We start from the raw sequence: 23,331 nt of genomic DNA, 5'->3' as shown, positions 1-23,331 counted from the left end.
ATTTGCCGCATGAGGATTCAATAACGATCGAAACCCGTCGCGTAACCGCCGCGGACGAGATTCCGCACTTACGTAAGCGCGTGCCACGGCGAAACCACGAACGTTACGGTCGCCGTATTATGCGATTGCCCAATAGCCGAACACGCGCGCAAAGCCATACGCGAGCGACGATTGTCATCACGGGAGAAAAACGATCGCGGCATATGCGCAGCATGATACCAATCGTTACATCGTTTCGTTAAAATAGTCCAATAGTTGGCCCGTCAAATCATTTTCTTAAGGATCCTTGGAAATCTCAGTTGCATATCGATGGAAATATCTACATGCCTGTCAAGTTAGAAAACGGCTGACCGTTCGGAAATCGAAATATTCGCAAGTGAAGATGTGACACTTTTTATATGTGTCCCATGTTCCATTTTTATCTTCTGTTTTTAATTTCCTCTCAAACGGAATTTTTATAAAAAAAACTACTGTGATATTAAGGACTAATATGGAAACATTATATAGAAATTTCAGAATTTTTTACCATTTCATTTGGAAAATTTAACCTTAGGAAATTGAGATAATTTTGCGCGATAAGAAAGCAAAATATACGAGATGGGAAAGGAAACGCACAAACACATTTTTTTCTTGGATACATAATAATTTATTAAATGTACTGTCAACAATGTAATCCTACTTCGAATCAGTGCTTGTCTATGATCTATCACACGATGATGGCGTAAAGAATATTAAGATTATTACTTTGCGGGAAGTAATAACATTAGCGTAACGGATACTTTCTTACATTAATGACTCTCGCGGCTAATTATCGTATTTGTAAGGAGCTATAAATAATGGAATGTTGATCGTCTCGCGACAGCTGTTGTGATGACTGACGATATAAGGTACGTGTTCTTGTTTTTAATTCATTTTTCCTTTCTTCTTGTTAAATCTCGACTCGCCTGGGTTACGATTAAGTATAACCGTATAAAGTCACATCTGAGGCTTCAGCAGGTAGTGCGAATTCAATGGTATGGAAGTGTTCATGTCAACTTGGGGTTCCTTTTGTACGTTCTCCTCCAGATTGTGCATCGGCTCCACGCAATATTCTTGCCCGCACACCTTGCACGCCTCAAAATGCGGTTTTATGGAATTCTTGAGTTTCTGCGAGAAAACGAAATTTCCTTTTCATTTATTCCGACGACAATTACGATATTATCTATTGGCTCATAAAAATACATATCACGAAAAGGAAATGTGAAAGGCGAGAAATTACATTTTATGTCAATCGTATAAAATATTCTACATATCTGTCTTAAAAAATATTCTACATATCGTACTAATATTTTTCCTACCATTGACGGTTTACAAAAAAAAAAAAATCGTACAACACAGAGATTATATATGTATTTTTTCTCATAATAAAATGCTATATCTAATAAATATATATGAGAGTCAGAGCAGGTAAATAAATAAGTAGGTCAAACCAACGGCCCGACCAGTGGCGATGCTAGAAATCCGACCAATGTCAACGAAATTTAACGTACCTCGGCAAACGTGACGCCATCCGCTCTGACGAGTACGCAAACGGCAAAAGCGGGAATGCAAATTAAGGAGAGAGACGCGATGCCCCATCCGATCGCCTCTGCCCACCATGGGTAAATGTAGTCGCCATTATGGTAGGTTGGTGGCTCATAATCAATTAAGCTAAACACCCATACGGCCTGGAGAAGGAGACGGAAATTATGAAGATGCGCCCCGCTCTCTTCAAGATCACTGACCGCATCGTAAATGATACGCAATGAGCAGTGAGATTGAGATTAACTGCCGTGTTGATTACACGGTACGAAATAAATCAATTACACATGAATCATCATACAGCATAAAAACTTGACTGATGATCGAATTATATATCGAATTATCCAAGACACGGTAATTGAGAGAAATATAATTGCAAGGAATGTGTGTAATTTAAAACGTAATTATAAACATGTCTTTTACCTCGTTTCATTACCTCCCTGTTGGCTGTACGGGCAGTTTTTCACAGATGTAATTAATTATATCTCTTAAGTAATTTAATCAAACGAAGTACATCACATTATCGATCACTACAGATGACTACCGAGACCGGTCTATTTGTATATGAAATTATCAAGAACAACAAATCTTACCAAAATTACCAATAAATTACCATTTTACCGTAATTCTACTGTAAGCATAATCGTCACTTTGAATCCGACGGTAATTTTACAAAGGCACAGTTTATCTTAACATGACGAAATTTGCCGATACGATTCTGAGGAATGCTCACCATTATGAGGAGAGGTGCGGCGATAAACCAACAAAAGCGAAAGTACACCGAGGGCAGGCGGCCGGTCATCTCTTTGACGTTGTTGCACAGCCGGCGCACGCCGTAGAGCCACGAGATGGCGATTATCTCGAAGAATGCCAAGAACATGATGGACATGGACGCGGCATAGTGATCTATCAGTTGGAAAAAGTAAATACCACCCTGAGGCAGTCACGAGGTGTCACTTAGTAGTGGTGAACGAATACCGGTTGCGAAACGTATAAATACATAAACATCGAATCTCTAATTCTACCTGTGTGATATTCGGCAACCCGAACAAGAACGAGACGACGCATATAAGCAGGACCAGTATCTCGTGACAGAGAAGATGACGCTTCACCCAATTGGGGAAGCCGTCCTGGATCGACGTGACGACTACCTCCACCACGGCGAACTGAAATCCGAAGAAGTTTGCGCAACCGACGTGAAAATATTGCAAAACGGGTCTGTTGCGATCTCCGGAGTAGAAAGTTCGTGAAAACGCGCTTTGCATCCGCGATTTGCATGGGTGAATTGCGCAACAATTGCGTCCGATCTTTATTCTTGAATTTATTTTTGTTCTACACATGCGACTAAAATACGTTGCGCTCTCTCTCTCTCTCTCTCTCTTTCTCTATCTCTCTTTCCTTTCCGTGACGGCGAAATTCCGCAACTCTATCGCGTTTATTTGTTCATTGGTTTGTAATCGCGCGCACTCGGGTCGTAAGTTGCAAAAGGCGTGTGTGCTCTACCCCATTGCATCCATGTTGCACATACTTACTTGACTGTTGAGCGAAAGACAAACCAGCATGAAGAAGAATAGCACAGCCCAAAGCTGCGAAGCCGGCATCTTGGCTAACGCTTGCGGATAGATCACGAAGACCAGCCCAGGTCCTTGAACGGAAATTATGATTTATCTATAAAATGTCAGGGCCGAAAGTTAAACTGACGATGCGGAACAGTGAGGAGAAGAATGTTAGGAAAAAATTGATAAACGTAAAAGCAACCGTCTCGCGAGAATCGTCGATTCGAACGACGTTTGCGAGTATCGGAACGCAAGATTACACACGAAGTAACGAGTAATGTGCGATAAGATGTATAATTTTCAATCATTTTTCCTCTCGAAACGCGCACATTTCTCGTATCTATCGCCACGCGTACCGTCAGTCAGGACATCTTCAACGGACGTATTCTGTTCCGACGCTATATTGCCGATCGTGGCGAACGAGAATATCCCGACCAAGAGGCTGCTGAAGGCGTTTATGAGCGACACGGCGACGGTGTCCACCAGAATCGTGTTGTGGAATCTGTTGTAACTGGCGAAGCATATCATCGAACCGAAGGCGATACCCACGGAATTAAAGACCTGCGCCGCGGCATTTATCCAGACCTAATGATGATTTGTCGAAATTACAATTAATACGAAGCGCGTGATTGCTGATCGCGTGCCCGAGTCGAAATTTTTATACTATTTTGACGCTCTTCAGGATTTGCGTTTACTTAGATGGCCTATAGACTAATAAAAACCTAATATTGACATTTATTAATTTCTCTCTTGAACTTTTAATTCTACAGATTTCACTTCAATGATATTTTGAACAACTTATTTTGATGCCGAAACAGCGAAATTTAAGACATCATCAAAATCAAAGTAAGAATAAATTATATTATTAGAATATATTACTAGAATATTGAAGTTAAATTCTTATTTTGCTATATTAGCTCCATTTGTATCCACTTGTAGAATTAAACATAGAATTAAATGAATTAAATTTAACAAAGAGCCAACATTTCGAATCGGGTCCCGTTATCGCAAGAGAAGCCTTCGTTATTTTTATTGAATTACAAAATTGAAATTTTTTAATTTTCACGTGCATTGAGATTTAATATTTCATTTTTATTCTTCTTTTTACTACACGGAGAATTGGTTGTTTCGCAGTACCTTAGCGTCTTTCAGCAGTTCCCAGTTTGGATGAAAGAAAAACTGCAAACCTTTCTCGGCACCTTCCAGCGTGAGAGAACGTGTGAGGAAGACGACGATTAGGAGGAAGGGGAGAGTCGCTGTGAGATATCTCACTTGCGCCGACGACTTGATCGACTTCCAAATAGAGAAGTATACCATGATCCACGCAGTAATCAAGCACGCCACGAGTTCCCATCTCAGAGCCCCAGGCTCTTCGATTCCGTTACTAATTTGCAAGACTTTTTTGCTGAATAAGAAAAAGAGGAAAAGTATATTTAACTAGTTTTCCAAGACTGCCTTCGCACGTTTTACGGAAGCTTCAGCTCACAATGTACAAGTCAGAGGTTTTCGTATCATATTAGAAAACAAATATGCAACTCTATATACGATATTACAATGATAATTTGTACATGTTGGGGAGTTATGATAAAGGAGTAATTTACTCGAAGAATTCCTCGGACGGTGTCCTCGTCGAATTCGGTCTAGTCCGATTATCGATCGATCCATAACTGGGCAGCCAACAGCGCGGCGAATTCCATGAGTTGTCGCAACGCGACCACGGCTGCTCCGCACGGAATGCCGCAAAGAAGTAATAAATTGCATAGGCTATTATCACATTGTGGTAAGTTGACAACAGAAACGATATCACGACCGACGATAAGCCAGCTCCTGTAAAGGCGAAAACGTTGGACGCGCGCTAACATAATACGCGCATAACTCGTAACATACGGCCCGAAAGAAAGATCACGAGTACAATCGAGAATTCTCCCAATTTCTCATATTTGAAAAGAAAAAAACTAATTTCAGTTACTTTTTATAATTATAAATAAAGCAAATTGAGACATGTGCATGGAGAAACAAGTTTCTTTAGTGTACGTATGTACGTGCTTGTTTCATTTGAGTTTGTTTAATATAAATAACATAATTTAACATCATAATCAAATATTATTTTATTTGAATGTTGCTTCACTAGAGTAAACCATGTTGTTTGATAGAAAAAACAGTATTATTTAGAGGAAATAATATTTGGTTTTCGGTAAAAAAAAATTTATTTCATTACATATTAAATATCATTCCACTGAAACAAAAAGAAATTCTTTAATATTTTTTAACATAGTGCTATTTCTTTCAAATTATTAAATTAAATTATTAAAATAAATTTATTGTTTGTGACAACCAATGTAATATTTGGATGAAAATGCAAAAGAAATATGTATTATATGACATAAAGGTATTTATTGTTTGAAAAGCCAAACAATTCCGTTTGTTAAGTCAAACATTCGTTTGTTTGCTCCATTCCAAGAGACAAATTTGTTTCAGCTAAAGAAATTTTATTAAATCCAAAGAAATCTTTTTCTCCATATAGAATATCTCGATATTGTTATAATTTAGCAGAATATTGTATTCAGATATCTGAAACTTTAATTAAAAATTAATTAATGAAAGGTCGCACTAAGTGATATTAAGATAAAATTATTATTTTCATATGAATATGTTGATATATTTTATTTTATATGTTAAAAATATATAATAATCGTATGTGTCTTTCTCTCTTCCTTAACGCGTTTTCGCGCACGCTTCACAGTATATTACAGAAATAAGCGCGCGCGAAAACCGACCGTCGTATCTAGTCGTCCGCCGTCAGATTTTATCGGCAATTCATCATTCGACGACTTATTCGTTTACCTTTCAACAACGGGCACACTTGACCCAGCGCGCCGATCGGGCCGCGACGAGTGAACTGTCCGATGCTGAGCTCCATGTACAGCAATGGTACTCCACATACTATGAGTATCAAAAAGTAAGGCACGAGGAACACACCTGAAACAGGATGGGATCGCAGGGTAAACATATGGAGGAGTGTCCGATTCAGCATACGTAATTCGCCGTTTCTGTTCCGCAGGAACGCCGGCGATGACCGCGTAAGTGCAAGGAGCATTAGTCCGGCGCACGGAGTTTGTCAAACGTTTCGTTAAACACGGTTCGTACTCGACGCAATAGTACTCGACGTTAATCATACTGTGGGCAGTTAGCAAGGTCACTCACTGGATGTAACTCTTTATTCGCAATAAACGACGATGGTAGCGGCGCGGATTACGACTTAATTCGACATCGAGCATTTAGCCACAAGGACAGGTGACGATTGTTTCGTGCCTTCCGACGAGTTTTCCACGAATTCCCGAATGCCCGCGTCTCTACGTTAATTATCGTTACTAATTTAATGGTATTTTTTATCAGTAACGGCAATGTTATCTTGCCAACACAATTGTATATCTCATTAGCAACGATAACGTTCTCTTATTAACGTAATCGTATTTCTCATTAACAAACGACAATATTCTTTTATTACTGCAATCGTAATTCTCACACATTAGTGCGACGATATTATTCTTTCACCAATGCAATCGTATGCCTTGTAGAAAACAATATTATTTTTCTCACTAACGCAATTATATTTGTCGCTCGTAATAACAGCATTATCTTACTAATACGATCGCACCTCTCATTAACGACGATAGTATCTTTTCATTACTGCAATATGTACTTCTCGTTCGTAACGATATTATTCTTTTACTAATACTATCGTATTTCTCGTAAAAAATAATATTATTCTCTTATTAACCCGATCATATTTGTCGTCAATAACGATAGTATTCTCTTACTAACGCGATCATATATTTCATTAGCAACGATAGTTTTTCTTTTTTTAATCGTATTTCTCGTTAGCAATAATATTATTCTTGCGGTGGCAACTGTACAGCGCGTTGGTCGCGACGGTGATTTTTTCGCGGGTACCAAACAGATCTCGCTCGATGCGTCCGTGCGATCGCACAGTCGCCCGCGTATGATGCGTTTCGCACCTCGGAAAGAGATGTAAATTAATCCCACCCGGCGGAACGGTATATCGCGTCGCTCGCATAAATCAGACGACGTTATCCGATATGTTTTCTCCGTCGGCTTCAATCCAGCCGGTCGACGGGCGCGCCGCGCGGATGGCAGTTTTCATTTAGTCCGGCCGAATACAAATAATATACGCGATCGTACGCCAAATAAATTATCGCGAGATATTAAACGAGGATGCCGANGGGGGGGAGGGATTGCGGGCGATTTAATTTCTGGCGAAAATCCAATGCTCGTCGATACAAGGCGCATAATGACGCGTATTTCCATTAATGTTGTCGCGGCCATTTGCGACAATGTCGTCTTTCTCACGTAAATGCAATTTATTGCCGCTGCTCGCAATGAATATATCGGGCTGCGCGCGCGCGTCTCGCGTGCGACCGAGCGCAGTGCAGAGCCATATTATTTCCTCTGATTTTCCGGTCTTCTCCCGTTTAATATGTGATTTCGCGAAATCACATATGCGGTGTATTTTTACGTGCGTAGTTCCGTCTGCTGTGTCGTTGCGCATATGTGCGTGTATATGTGTGTGTGTGTGTATGAGTGTGTGTGTGTGTGTGCCTTGTTTGCACAACGAATATAATTCGCGCGTGCACGCGCGGATAGTTGAAATTACACGGAGTTGTTTCTAGCCGGTTGCAAGCGCGCGTGGAGAGTTGCAATCAAATAAAGCTCCCGTCGGCTTTGCAAATTTCTCGCAAATGAAAATAACGATCGCGAATACTTGGAATTTCATTAATTTGCTTCTTTGAGGATCCAGAGATTCATCTCGTTGGCCGGCTGACCGCGTCCAGGTGCGTTTCAGCCGCGTTTTACGGAGTCACGCACGGGCAACGGGAATTAGGATCGGAACGCTCGGAATTACTCGACGTGTAATCGAGAATGTCGCGCGTCCGGGACTTCTTATCGTCGTAATTTCAGATTCCCGCTGAAGGATCCTGCGGTTTCCCCACGTCGATCCTCCCTGATCCCCAGACATCGGGATCGACGTGCGCGCGCGTCAGCGTCGAGCGAAACCCGAGCGAATCGTTTCAATGGTGTAAATCAGATCGCGTTACCCGCCAGCCGGTCTTCCGGCTCTTCAATTTAGACCGGCAGTGCGCCGAGATGTGATGCTCTCTCGGCCGATTATTTCCACCGGTGTCATTGAAATCATTTACGCTGTCCGGCGGAGTAGCCGTGTTCCGGCAAGGTCATGTATCAAGTTCCGCGAGCGAATTGCGCCACGCATCCGGGCGCCGGATGCTTGCAGACTTTGAAAATTGCCGTGCAACATGACACCCGTTTATGTTGCAGGGATTGCGAGAGAACGGGAGTGACAAGTTGCCCTTGCCCTGAATCTGACGGCCAGGTTTCCGCGAGAAAGATGTCACGTCGTCTTCGCGAGCTCCGTCTCAATTCTCTCTTCCGTGGCAGCGTATAATCTCGCCCTCGTCCGCGGGCCGTTTTTTATTCAATAATCATAGTCTTTGTTGGAACTGACCAACCGGTCGCAACCGTGTTTAATAGTATAAACGTTACACGCACGGAAACGAAAACTCAGTTCCTGCAACTGAATACGGACCGGATGAAAACTCGGTGACAAGAATGGAAATCTCGATGGCAAGAAGTTTGTGTTTATGTTACAGCGGCTGAAAACTTCCGGATGAACATTCAGCTGCATTAAAATCCAGTCGAGACCACTGAGAATAATTGACTGAGCAGAAATCTTCTATAGGGATTTTTCTGTTCTCACGACTAGGTTCCCGTCTGGTCTAAAGGCAACGGGAAATTCATTGTATCAACGAAATTGTTTTTCTCACGCGGAAAGGAGATCTCAGTTCTTGCAACTGAAAAGGAACCAGATAAAAGCTCAGTGACAAGAAATGATATCTCTGTTACAGTGAGTGAGAACATTTGTGCGAACATTCAGCTGCATTAAAACTCAGTTGAGACAACTGAGAGTAATTAACTGAGGAGAAATTTTTCTGTTCTCCAAGAATTTTTCTGTTCTTACAACCAAGTTTCCGTCTTAGTTTCCAGGCGGTGAGGAATCCAGTTTCATCGGCGGAATTGTTTTTTTTACAACGTGAAAAAGAGATCTCAGTTGCTGCAAGTGAATAGGAACCAGATGAAAGTTCAATGACGAGAAATGATATCTCTGTCTACCGCGTCTGAGAACACTTGTGTGAGCATTCAGCTGCATTAAAACTCGATCGAGACAACTGTGAGAGCAATGGACTGAACAGAAATTTTCCTGTTCCTGCAATCGAGTGTTCGTCCCGTTCTCAGGCAACGGCAAATTCAGTCACACTAATAGAATTTTTTTTTTTCATGCACGATGTGAAAAAACCTGAAAATTTGGAAAAAGATACACGAGAGGGAGAGGAGGGAATTTCCCTCGAGGAAAAACGACCGTTTTCTCGGTTCGAGTCGCTTCGAGCTGCCGGCTGACATGCTCGAAGTCCGCAAAGTGCCCGAGAAAAGGACGTTCAGATTGTCGCTCTGTCAGCTATTTCGCCGCTGACGTACTTCACACCGACGACACGCGAAATAACCGCGAAATATCTCTTATCACAGTTATGCTAATCGTGCCGACACGTCCCGACACGACGTCGTTGTTTGCTTACTTGGCACTCGCGAGTTTATTTTGACCGTGTATCTGCGACCAACAGCTGCGCGACATCTCTCGTTCCTCCTTCTCTTCTCGCTCCCTCTCTCCCTCCCTCCCGGAACTGTCTACTAAAAGCTCTTTCTCTTTCTCTCTCTCTCTCTCTGTGTATATGTGTGTCTTCCTCCTCTCTCCCTCTTCCTTTTTCTTTCTCTATCTATTTATCTATATAGAGTGCAAATATAAACTGCGATCCGATTCACGTTTACAGCGTTAGAAGCTAGATTCTATCTTTCTTTAGCATGTAATGAACAATAAAGATAGAATGACTATTGGCTGAATCTATATCTATCTATCTACGTCTATCTTACTAAGAAGGAAGGGATCTTTTTCCACACTCGACGGCGGAATCGGATATCGCGAGAGATTCACAATCGCGCGCGATTTATTGCGCGTTTAATGCGGATTAACGCGGGAGACTCACCGCCGCCGCTCTTGTAGCACAAATAGGGAAATCTCCAGACGTTGCCGAGGCCGACGGAGTAGCCGATGCAAGCCAGCACGAATTGCACCTTGTTCGCCCAATGCGGCCTCCTGGGCTGCCGGTAATCGCTCGGGTCGTCCGCGTCCCCGTCATCGTAGCTGGTGCACGTGGACAGATCGTCCTCGAACCTGCAACGTGTCGTAACGCGTCTGCATTCGTCGAGCGTGTTGTTGTCGGCGCAAATGCACCGTAACCGTAAACCGGAGAAGGAGATCTACGGCGCCGGGTCGTGGAGCGAGAAAAATCGGGAGAGTCGGGGGNGGGGGGGGGGGGGGAAATGTCGCGAACGTGCGCGCTAAATTCGTCAGACCTGACGTTTCGGTGGGAAAAACGTTGAAGCGCGGTGAGGTATGGCCGCTGCCACCGGGGAGAGCCTTTCTATATGAATATAAATACAAACGCTAGCTTCATATTAATATGTCCGGCCCGGCGCGTATAACGACGGCGTTTTGCTAAATACTTTGTCAAGCGAATCGGATTATTTATGTCCCGCGGTGAGATTTGATTAACGATGTTTGCGCGTGCGCGCGACGTTCCTCCCTGGGCGTGCCTCTTTTGATTCCTTCGGAACGACGACTGCTCGTCACTCGAAAACCCGAGTCGAAATATTGATGCTACTTCCATGTTTTTCAGAAGAATTCGCGCCTACTTATGTTAAGTGGCCTGTAGACGAATAAAAATCTACTTTGACGATGCTGACACTTGTTAATATCTCTTCTGAACCTTTAATTCTGCAGATTTTATTTCAACACTACTTTTAACGACCTTAATTTGCCCGTTAACGACAACGAAAATAGAAATTTAAGACAACATCAGGGTGAAAGTAGAAATAAATTATATATAATAAATTATATTATTAGAATTGAAATTGTGAGGCCCCACTTTGCTACCTTGGCTTCTATCGCAGAATTAAAAGTTTAATGTAAGACCAAAATTTCGACTCTGGAAATCTCTTAAATCACGTCTGGTCAATTCACGGTCTGCCGGATCAGTTTTTTATGCCACTGATTGTATCAATCGGAAATCATCGAACCATTAACTACATCTATAGTTAGTAGCGTAAACATCAGCAGGCTAGCTGCAAAAAATAATCCGATGAATCATCGATTGACTAGGTAAACTTTACTAACCTTTAATTAACTTTTAATTGAGGTTTAACTAAAATATACTTAAATTGATACAAATTTTATTGAAAATCAGATAATTACGTTTACTTGATTCTGGAATTTTCTTCCAATGTACTCTCAATGTAGTCTCTCTCTCTCTCTCTCTCTCTCTATTAACAATATCAGAAGGGAATAATTGGATCACTGCATCTTTTTGCCTAAACCGTTGATAGTATAAAAATCATCTAGCAGACTGCAAAAAATAACGTGACGGGCCGCGAGTTCGTCAGCATCTGTATTAATTGCTCGACGATTTCGGCGAACGAATCCGACGGAAAATGCGGCGACGCGTTACGAATCGATTTGACGGTAAATCGCGGCCACTTGATCGCGCGTCCGTCGCGTTACGCGTTTTTATACTATTGACAGCGTCAGTGGAAAATAATTGAATCACTGCGCATCTATCCGCGTATAGTCAATAATATAAAAATCATCCGGCGGACCGCGGGTTTGTCAGGGCCGGTTTTAATTGCTCGACGATTTCAGCCAGCGAATCCGGAACGACGGAAACTGCGGGGACGCGTTGCCAATCGATTTGACGGAAAATCGCGCCGACTTGGTCGCGCGTCAGTCACGTTACGCACGGACGGTGCTGCGGCCGCGCGCATTTGCATGACGAGTGCCGACCAGCTCCGGGTAGCCACCATTAAATATTCATCGGCATTGTTTATAGAATGATATACGCAGCAGGATTCATTCGAATCCGATTATCCGGCGATAGCTGAGATTAACAGTTCGCCGTCACGCGAAGTCACAGGTTGCCGATCGCAGGTGGGACCCGCGCGGCCCCGCTCGTTCACGGTCGACGGATCTGAACCTGCCGTTATAAATAAATCCGATGAAAGAAATCTCTCTCTCTCTCCTTCCCTCCCTCTCTCAATAGCCATATATTATGATAAAGTGTCGCGCGAAATAGGCGGCGACAACGATATAATATCGACCTTGCGACGACGACGCGTCACGGGTTACGTAACACTCGCGGATCGCCGGGGAATTTTTATGCGTTTATCGCATAAATTCATACTTCACGGTGCGGTGAGCGTAAAAATGGTGTCGGACCACGGAGGACGCGGGCGGAGGGGCGCGGTCGGCAATGTTGGAAAATATATAGGCGACGCACCTGTGTATACATTCCCCGTTCGTTTCGCAACGGAAAACTAATACACCGCAGCGCGGATGCATCGCGGGTACGATAATGCGCGCCATTACTCGTATAGCGTGTCACTGGGTTCTAAAAAAAAAGAACATATAGGACAGAAGAACTCCGCGATGCAGCAATGAATGTAACGTGTAACGGAAACGGCCGTCGGATGGTGGCGGCTAAGGTTTCCGCAACGACGGAGATGTATTTTCGACTATTATTGGATAATCCCGAGTAGAAATGTTAATGCTACTTTGACGCTCTTAAAGATAGTTTGCGTCTATTCAGACGCCTCGTAGGCTAAAAATAAAAAATCTACTCTAATATTTGTTAACTTTTCTTTTATGAACCTTTAATTCGACAAATTTAATTTCGACATTATCTTGAACAATCTATTTTGATGCTAAAATATCGAAAACGGAAACTCAAAATATCGTCAGGTAAAGTAGGAGTAAATTATATTATTGAAATTGAAGTTGAACCTATTTTACTATCTTAACTTCCACTATATTGTAGAATTTAAAGTTTAACATGGGACCAAAGTTTCAACTCGGGATATCCAAATTCGGTAGACCCATATTAATAGACGTTATTTGGAATTTCCCGAATCGAAATTTTCAATTCAACGTTAAGTCTTCAAAGAAAAGAAAACAAAAATAAATTCCTATTTGCAGTATCAAAACAGCACGATAAAAGATCTTTGAGCACTTAATATAGAATTAAATTAGACTTAAAATGGAACTAAAATTTCGTCTTGGGTTGTTTCTAGCGAAATATTCAAATTTGAATTTGAAATTAGACTCGAGTCTGTCACTTGAATTGCGATTGCAAATATGTTGCATACGTTGTACGATTCAATGAAAAAAAATTAGATCTGACTTTAGATTTAAATCTGAGTATGTCACTTGAGACAAATTTCGAGTAACAATTATTTATATGAACTTTGGACTTTCAATTGCGGAGAATTATGAAGCCCATGAAGGCCAATAAGTCGTGAATGATTAATTGCGGAAGAACAGTCAATTGTGATTATTATTATTATTGCTTCAATGTGCAATGTCATTTCAGATAAAAGACATGACAATCGTTTATCTTCGCGATCGCGAATAATTTGTCCGCTAATCTGCCATCGTGAGTTTTGCAACGGTAATATACGGGAATTTGTGCGCATCGATGTCTCTTTTCCGCTTTCTCTCTCTCTCTCTCTCTCGCGTGCGCACGTTCTGACATAAATAACTTAATCAGACCGCACGTATCGGCAGGAGAGCGTCGAGATAGCGCGTGCACGTGGATTTACAGCGCGTTCAGCTGTTTATCGCCGCATCATTAACGCGTTCACGTCGCCGACGTGTTCGACGACGACGTTGATGAGGAGGAAGAGAAGGAATGCCTTTTCCCCAGGAGGCCCGTGCACGCTATTCAAAAACGAGACGTGACGAACTCTAAATGTAGGACGACGATTACGGGTCGTTCCAAGTGCCGTCCCGTTTCAATGGAAGAAGCGGGACAGAAGCCGCAACAATACGCCGCGGAGAGCACGAACACACCTACTTACAACAACGATACGGTCTTACATTGTACACCTATTATCCACTTACGCCTCTGGGACGATACGCCGGAATTGCAGTCCCTGGATTACGAGACCTGCCGGCTTCGCGAGCAGCTTAGACGCGCAGCGCATCTCTCTCTTTCTCTCTCTCTCGGTCTAGTTGTCCCTCTCTCTCTCTCTCTCTCTCTCTCTTGTCACGAGAGAATACGTAGTTTGAATAGAAAGCTCTGGTATCGGGACGATCGATTAATCGGTGTAATTCGGGCGAGGTGCGATCACCGATGCCGCGTGGATGGACGCAAACGATTCACTTTCTCTCTCGAGTCACTCGTCTCTCTTTCTCTTAGTTTCTTTTCTTCCCTTCTTTATTACGCTTCTGTGTGTACACTGGATTTCAAAACGGCTTAAACACATATTTCGATATAGTTCGAGGTTCAATAGGAGAGCTCGCTTTCGAAAAGTAATCTCTCGATGGACTATCGGTTGCGTTTCAGTTGTATCGAAAAAAATATGTTCAAATCGTTTTGAAACTCAATGTACACGGATCGACGTAACAGCCTTGACACGTGAAGTTACGCCTTTCTAAGACGCATAATGTATTTCTTGCGGGAGATTTCAAACTGATACAAACGAGAACTTGTATCAAGGCTCGCAGATATTCAATTAGTGAGAAATACAAATGACTAATAAGACCCACGCAAGTCGACGGTCGTGAATAATTACTTATTACGGGAGAATAATAATGTCAGCTGTCGATACTCCGTCGGCATTATTATCCTGCAATAAGTAATTATTTCCAACCATCGACCTGCGTGGGTCTTACTAGCCATTTGTATTTTTTACTGATTAAAATTATGTAACTTTATTAAAGTTGTTATGTCGGTCTATGTATACTTAGTTTCAACATGGTTCGAACGCTTTCTTTTCGATGCAGTTGGAAAGGCACCCGATGGACCAATGAGAAAACATACTTTCTTGGAATTAATCTAAAGTGAACCTAATAGAAATTGAACCTCGTGGGTGTCTAGTCACGAGGTAGTAAATTTGTGTCCAACGTCGATATTATCCAGTAACGTAACGCTCACTTCGTGATTAGATAAATAAGTTGGATGTTAGTTATGTAAAAGAAATTACAGTTACAAGATGAAAAAGTCATAACTGATTGCCGGACAATAATGTCACTTCTACTTTCCTTCCGGAAAAGATTTTCATGGAATAATGGACCTTAATTTTAATTTGCCTCATTTTTAAATATTAATGGCAAATATATATACCAGCTAGATCATATATTTTAGAATAAACATCACCTACTCTATCATGTTTGATATGCAATAGTTAAACAACAGCAAAGCAGATTCTACATCTTAGTTTAAATAATCAGCCAGTAACAAACTAGTAACGAGTTAAAAAATTTAATTTAGCCTGTATTAGCCAGCTACTAATTTTTGGTTCAGGCCGACTAGATACATTTCTACTCGGTAAGTTTTCTCATTGGATCATCGGTTTTGTTCTTAACTATATTGAGAGAAAAATCTGCAAATAGTATTGGAACCAAATGTATTTCTCTTGTACTCGAATCTTGCTCTAATAAGAGATATTATCCTATAGCATAATAAATCACTCTTCTATTCTATTCTCCCTGTCGCGGCTCTATTACTGGCTCTATAAGCGCGAAGATGCGATTCTCGCGCGTCCGCGGCATCATAGACGCGAACTCACCCCGCGAAATTACACCGGATATCAGAGCGGCTTCGACCGCGGCCTCCGTTGATTCACGTCGGGCACGCGCGCCGGCCGATGTTTCGTCCGCGCTCTAGAGCAGGTCGCGTCGGTTAGAGCTGTCCACGGTAAATTGAGAGTCAATTTCACCGACGTCGTTGATTAACTAATTTGACCCCGTCCCTTTCCAGATCATAGCGCTTGGCTGCCGCTGCAGGTGATACAACGACGGAATTTAATCAGCGGCAGTTAGCGTTAATTGGTAGCGCAATCGGCCCTGAATCATCTAAGTTAGTCGAGTTGGGAAATTGAACAGGCGCCTCTCTAGAGCCGATTAAAACAACAATCATTAATTTTCGCTATCCGTTGAAATTAATCCCACTCGCGAATGCTGTATAATAGCTGCACTAATTGATTCGAGAGAAGCGAATCGATTCGTCAAACGTGAACGTAATTTATTATTCGATGACTCTATAGATTTTTCTGCTCTTTTATATGTTTAAAAATCTGTTTATTTATTGCACAAGGTGAAGCAACGACTACCACCTTGAATCTAGTATCTTCGAAATGGGAAAGTAGGAAAAAAATTGATCTGGCAGAAAGAGCATTGATACACTGAGAAAAAAGCGGTTGAGTCGAGAAAATCGGTGGTCATCCGCGTTCAAAAGAATGTTGTGTCCACTGGACAAATTGTGCGTTGATTCAACAATACGTTGCATTGATATAGTTGCTGATCAAATCGCAATCGTCGAATTAAGTTATAACTTTTTACAGCAACTGTACAGTTTGTTCAATGGATTATAAACGTTGTGTTTGAGAAAAAATTATGTTTGCTTAAGCAAAATGTTGTTGATTCTGTCACTTTCTTTTCTCAGTATAACATGTGGTTATCGCCTCGTGTATCTTCCGTTAGTTGTAAACTTTTCTCATCTTTACCTAGTCGTTGTTCAAATATTGTCACTTTTCGAAGATATTTAAAGTGGTGATAGTTATTGCCGCATCCCGTATATTCTGCAATCTGTTCTTTATTCCAATTCTTCTAATTAAAATTGTGTGCTTTCTCTTTCTTTCTTTGAAGCTATGATCCAGAAACGAACTGCAGGAAATCGCTGATCGTAGTTAATCAAAGTCATCGGTGCAACTGACCTTTAGTAGTCCTACCGAGATCTTGCAACGTTACATCCGTGCTCAGTGCGGGCATCAGCGCAACGAGGCGACGTAATAATAAACTCGCGACTCAAGATGGAATTAACGCGCATTAGGCGAGAGACTCAGGAACCGCTTCACGGTAGTTTTTATTGTACGAAGATAATCGCCGGAGTAATTGCAGCGTGATCCGAGCTGCCACCGTTGCGGTAGATCTTACACACTGAGGATCACGCCGGGCCGCGGCTTCATTTTTATATGTCGGATTTAGCGGTTTATGCGATGTTTGCGCGAGGAATTAGCTAACAGGCGAGAAACATATGGCGGGTACAGGTCCCTGTGCGATTCAATTTGATTCATGGCGTTAGTCCTCCGCGACGGCGACGGTGTCGAGCAAGTTTAGAGAGATGAAAAATGCTCACGCAAATGAAGATTAATTATATTTCGTTTCTTCATAAATTAACGTCAATCACTTCGTCCGATCATCGTCTATTTCGGTCCGTTTTCCTGTTTGTCTTTTCTCTTTTTTTTTTCTCCCTCTTTTTCAATAAAGCAAGCCCGACAGCGGGCTGCGCGTTTTAGACGAGTGTTGATTGAGATCCATTGTAATTCAGAAGTAGCGCGCTTGAGGCGTTACGTCAGTGATGTGTGACATTAATTTCCTTCTGAAAATATCAAGATGATTCACGGGCGAATCAACAGTCAGCGAGTTTTTGACAGTCCAACCGAGCGATGCGCATAATGCCATAGCGAATTGAATAATTTGCAGAAAGATCAGAACAGTGAAAAAGCAATGATTCATTTTGGAAAAAAGAAACTGTCTTTCACGTTTGCAAATTCTAACCGAGTAAAGTGACACAGATTTGCCCGAGAATTTATGAGTCACGAGTACGTCGTCATCAAGTACATCTTATCTCTCTTGACCTACTGTTACTTTTTATCACGCGTGTTTGTTGACCGCAATTACTTGTATTTTCCTCAAAACGCATAATCGTTCAAACAATTAACTTTCTTCACGATTAATTCCCTCCTCCTAAATTATTTCTTAAAATCATTTCTTTTTCACGAACAAAATAATTCGACTTGAAAAGTTACACTTGGCTGTAACTTTTTCCATCACTTAATCCAAAGAAACTATCCTGTCTATTTAAAGAAATTTATTTTCTTACAACGAAAAATAATACAAACTTGAAAAATAACCTTCCTCATGACTAAATCTCCAACAATTATTCCATCTCCTTGAAGTAACTTTTTTCTCACGAAGAAAATAATTCGAAATGAAAAGTTACTCTTGACTGTGACTCTCTTCGTGACTAAATTCCCAAGGAACTATCCTATCTCCTTGAAGTAATTTCTTCTTAACGAAAAGAATATCTCAACTTGGAGAGTTACAACTTTCTTCATGATTAAATCATCAAAAACTACCTTATCCCCTTGAAATAATCCTTTTACAATGAGAGAAAAAGTTTAACTCGGTTTTTCTTCTTTTTAGAGGAAGAATTCAACGAGATGAGATTTTACGCGTCTCGAGAAGAACCACGCGGGAACGAAGGTGACGCGTCTCTCTCTCTCCCTCTTTCTCTTTCTCTCTTCCCCGCGTGTCGTCAGACTTCCACGTGCCCGGCATCACGGCCAAGGTGCGAGAACGCGGTCTGATCGGTGCGCTCATCCGCGCAACTTCGCCGTCCGTTTTCGGAGCGGCGAAGCGAGGCACGCGCTCACGCTCGCTCGCGCGTGATTCACGTCCCGCTCCTTCGGAACGCTCCGAGAGGCACGATCGTAGGTAATGTGGCTCACTTACGGCGGCGGATGTACCATGTTAAGCAGCTCCGACGGCGAAGTGGGAACTCTACGTATCGTGAGCTTCCGGCCGTCGGAAGAGCCCAGGCCGATCGACGCCAGAGATCTGATCGAGAGCGCGTCAGGGTATGAGCGGGCTTGGCTGCCGCCGTTCACATCGGCGTACAGGATGGAGGCCCAGGTGGGTGGCTGATGGCAGCAGGAGCAATGCTGCTGACACTCGTCTATGACGACCGCAGGCTTCAGCGAGCGTACACAGGGACAACGGTAATGATGTCTCGCGACGACCTGGTCGAAGAGTCTGCCAGGGCTTTGAGCTTCGTTGTCGCGACTCGGGCTCGACCTGGACTCGCTCTGTTGCCAGCGGGGGGAACACCTGTCCTGACCGCTGCCGGGGCTGTCGTTGCGACCAATCGTCTTGCGAACGTTGTTGCCGGTCGCCGTCGGGGCGACGATAATTTTGCGAGCGGACGGACTCAACAGGTGACCTCTCTCCTCCGCGGACCATTCGGGCTCGCTCTCGCTGCGCTTCACGTACTGATGCTGATGGTGGCTGATCCTGATGACGTCCGGGTCCGTGTCGTCGGACACGACGTCCTCCTCTTCCGGCGTCGCGTTCATTTCACGCGCGCGGTCAACTTGTCGGTCGTGCGACTTGTTGTGGGCGGCACTGTCGCGCTTCGGCAGGACTGGTTTGCTGCTGTCGCGGTTTTGCTCGTCGCCGACGCTGTCGCTGACGCTGTTGCTGCCGCTTTCGGTGTCCATGGTCGCATGACGACCTGAGGACAGAGATGGTAACGGTGAGAAAGAGAGAGAGGAACGATGTCCTACTTGATTTGGCTCTCGAGTTAGCGTCGCGTCTTTTACGGATTTGTTTTCGACGTTTCGTGAACATTTCAATTCACCTCTTCAGGGTGAGGGACGACTTGAGGCTGCTTTGAAGCGAATTCAGGAATGAAGGACGCGGCGCTAACACAGAAGCCGAATCGAATATTTATCCACACCGCGGAAGCCGAAAATATCTTGGGGATATCGTATTTAAGGACGATTATCCTGAGGATCGACTCACCCCAAGATTATTCTGAGATAGTCGAACCTGTTTATTTAAGATAATTGTATCAAAGAGTGCCGTATTTTCAATTATATATCAAAAGAGCCATTCATAAATTTAGAATTTATCAAGGAAAATTACGTTCCTATACATTTATTTCACTACCTAAATAATAAATGTTAGTTAATAGAGATAAAAGGTATATAAGAGAGGTGTTTAAATATGTGCATATGTATATTTATTTTAAGTATTATTACAAATATTATTATAAGTATTATTATAAGTTGAACTTTACACCGTTATATTTTCAAACAAGATGATCGATAATCCTAAAATTTTTGTATAATGTCTCTATATTGGTCCTTGATATCACAGCATTTTTTAATTAAAATCCTAAACACGATTAATATGAAGAAATTAAAAATCAAAGTTAAAAATAAGGCGTTAATTTCAAGGAATACGCATAAAAAGTATCATCTTTAATTATAAATATCTCAGTTTCCGAATTACTTATAATTGCTCTAATAATCAGGTCATATTTAAATCTTGATATACCGAAAAGACATTGGATGGAACTACGCGTTTCCGGTTCTGCAAAAATCTTGCATAAAATCCTGAGACTGAGATTGAGTTTCCGTAAAATTTTCGCGATTCGATTTACCGCGGTATCCACGTCATTCAGAAACTTATGAACGCACGACGCGGAGATATGTCGGACGCGATATTCGAGCGTGCTTCCGCCGATTTTATCAGGAAGGGAAGGTAGTGTGACCCAATGATAGTGGGCGGCGGGGCGATAGAATACTCGTGGGATTTAAATGAGAAGAATGCGCGTACCGTTAGGTATCAAGCAGCGCGATCAAAGCGCGTATTCGGCTTGATAGCCCGAGACTCCCCTCGACCGGCTCCGGCGGAACGTCCGTTGAATATTTCGCATACGCTCGACCGCCGTTTCGACGAAATATTAATTTCGAATCGCACGCCCGACTATTGGCCCCGGTGATCCGGTTACCGATTGAAACAGCTCTGAATAGCGCTGGAGAGTCACTCCGCAGCAGCGTTCATACGATTGACATAAATTGTCAGTAATATTAGATGTCGTACTGCGCGCGATAAATTCTATTATTGTCAGAAGACCGATAAATTCGCGATTCGTTCATTTGTTCGCCGAGATACGCGATTCGCCGCCGTTCGCGAGGATAAAAGCAGGCGGTGCACACTGGAGAAAAACATTGCTACGCTCAAGTGAATATTTTGCTAAAAAGTATCGGAGTGATATGCTTGATTTGGACTAAGTAAATATTACTTGAATATAGCACTTTTGTTTTTCTTTCAGTGCGCTATATTCACATAATATTTACTTCATCCGAAATATTTACTTGAAGATAGCAATTATTTTCTTCAATATACATTCTGTCGAAAATGAATATTTTTTCGTCTATTAACGTAATTCGAAGAAATTTGAGAGAAAATATGTAAATTATAAGAAAATAGAGATACGTCTATTGAATTTGTATATTACACGTTGTCAGGTGAGAATCGGATCCCCGCGAGCGCGGCAAATTACGTAAGCCGCGTTCGCGGAAGTCAGCTGATCCCCGGTCGTTTACCTGCTTCGAGATAACTTGGATTTCATGCGCTTGTTTCCTCTTTCGACCGCAGACCCGGAGATTTTCGCCAACGACGATTATCTCGACGCGAAGGAGATAGGGTGGGAAAAATCACGTGTCCTTGTACGCTTGCCTCTCCCGCGAACGGGCTATTGTCGCGCTTTTTACGACGTTCTGATAGTCAGAGATAGCGTCATCGCAGGTGCGTGCGGCTATTAATCTAACGATGATTTATCGCGGAGAGCCCTCGCGCTCGACGACGCACACTTTTTCCCACTGTGCCAACGATATTTCCGTGTATACTGGCGATTCGTCACGCCGGGCAAATAATTGTTCGCGAAACGGCAACTACTCCGCTCGCACGTCTCGCGAGAGTGATCTAGTAGTTATCGGCGCAGGCGTACGTACATACACGCGGTTTATCAGTTCGGGGAACCGTCCAACCACTATTCTTACCTCCTCGTCAACGCGGATTTGTCCGACGGTACCAATCGCACCGAAATCTCAATCATTAGGCGAACCGCGTATTACAATCACGTTACGACACTCGGAGCGTCAAACGAACATTCACTGGTGCGAACCGTCGGCCGGGACCTGTTCAAAAGCCCCGCGACCCATCGTTCCGATACTCGAGCGTCACAGAAGCAAGTCAAAGAGTCGCGCTTCCATTGACAACGGGAAAAACAAATCGCTCTCTCGCGCGTGCGAGAGCTGCGCGCGCTTTTCGGAGCGCGTCCTCGCAGGTGAACGTCATTCAATGACACTTCCATGCGCATCACGTGTCACGCGGAGAGCGTTACCTGTCAGATTGCAGCGGCCTGCACCGAGCGGATCGGACGCGTTCCAACGAGCCGAACAAAAGTCATCCGCGTATCGCTCGTGATAACGAGCCTACATAACACGCTTTCTCTCTCTCTCTCTCTCTCTCTCGCTCGCTCACTCCCGTGCAGGCACACACGTGCACTACCGTCGACGGCGCGGCATAACGCAACGCGCGCGCGCCGTTCGTTCACACTGTCGGTCGCGAGCGGATTCGCGAGAGACGCCGGCGAATACGCGCGTCAGCGACGGAGACGGCGACGACGCGAGATCGTGTCCGGGCGACGATGCGACGACACCGCCGGCGACGAGTCGCGTTTTGCGGCGGTCCGCGTGCACGCCCGTCGTAATCATTCGCGAATCGTAACGCACACGCGGCCGAGCGGACGCACGCAGGCACTCACTCATGTACATGCACGCACACACACACGTGACACTAATAATGATAGCACGTCGCGACGTCAGCGCCGTTGTACGTGTATGACTCGTGACGTGTGTGTAGCCCGAGAGACTCGGGCCTGTGAATCGCATGACTCGTACAACTCCGACGGCTCTGGCGGGGGTCCGTGATATCCTCTTCTGGATGTGTGTGCCCACCTCTCTTCATGGCCGGCACCTCGCTCGGTGGTTGGCGGCTCGGGTAGGGGGAAGATAGCTGTACACTCGGTGACATGATTACAGAGGAAGACAAAGAGAGGAAGAGAGGTGGGCAGGTAGATAGAAATCGCTCGGAGAGATTCATTCCGATTCCGGGATATGAAACTTTCTGACACGGCGGAAAGTTTGGGAACGTTGGACACTTCGCGGAGATCTCGGCAACTTTTCTGGAAATTTCAGAAAGAACGTGGCGAAACGTCGGAATCGAGCGGAGTAGTCAGCGTGAATCGATTGATGTGTGTGTTGCATGTTATAAATAAAAATGTAAACTAGCATGATCTGAGGCATCGCGCTCTTACGTACTTGAAAATGATATCGTATCACTAACGGACCGACCAGTTTCGTCTAAAGAGACCTAGGGAAC

General features: G+C 43.4%; 1 protein-coding gene across 4 annotated transcripts; it reads right to left on the bottom strand.

Moving 5' to 3' along the window:
• Positions 1-635: 635 nt before the first annotated feature.
• On the bottom strand, positions 636-22,755 carry LOC106744018 (sodium- and chloride-dependent GABA transporter ine). 4 transcript variants are annotated; one of them, XM_014618408.1, is made up of 12 exons: positions 22,292-22,739; positions 18,832-19,609; positions 10,250-10,437; positions 5,961-6,095; positions 4,718-4,943; positions 4,254-4,521; positions 3,473-3,701; positions 3,093-3,205; positions 2,586-2,726; positions 2,294-2,494; positions 1,530-1,706; positions 636-1,146 (listed from the first exon to the last, which is right to left on the bottom strand). In XM_014618408.1, the coding sequence occupies exons 2-12, from the start codon at positions 19,593-19,595 to the stop codon at positions 976-978; spliced, it is 2,613 nt and encodes an 870-aa protein (XP_014473894.1). In that variant the 5' UTR covers positions 19,596-19,609; positions 22,292-22,739; the 3' UTR covers positions 636-975. The 4 variants fall into 4 exon arrangements, with proteins under 4 accessions (XP_014473894.1, XP_014473895.1, XP_014473897.1 ...); XM_014618409.1 differs by lacking the exon at positions 22,292-22,739 and adding an exon at positions 21,948-22,253; XM_014618411.1 differs by lacking the exons at positions 18,832-19,609; positions 22,292-22,739 and adding an exon at positions 14,215-15,371.
• Positions 22,756-23,331: the final 576 nt, after the last annotated feature.

The sequence above is a fragment of the Dinoponera quadriceps genome, unplaced genomic scaffold (genome assembly GCF_001313825.1).
Source record: "Dinoponera quadriceps isolate SergipeBrazil2010 unplaced genomic scaffold, ASM131382v1 scaffold1252, whole genome shotgun sequence".
NCBI classification, from domain to species: Eukaryota; Metazoa; Arthropoda; class Insecta; order Hymenoptera; family Formicidae; genus Dinoponera; species Dinoponera quadriceps.
Note: the sequence above shows the minus strand (reverse complement) of the source record. Positions and strands in the feature narration are given on the sequence as shown.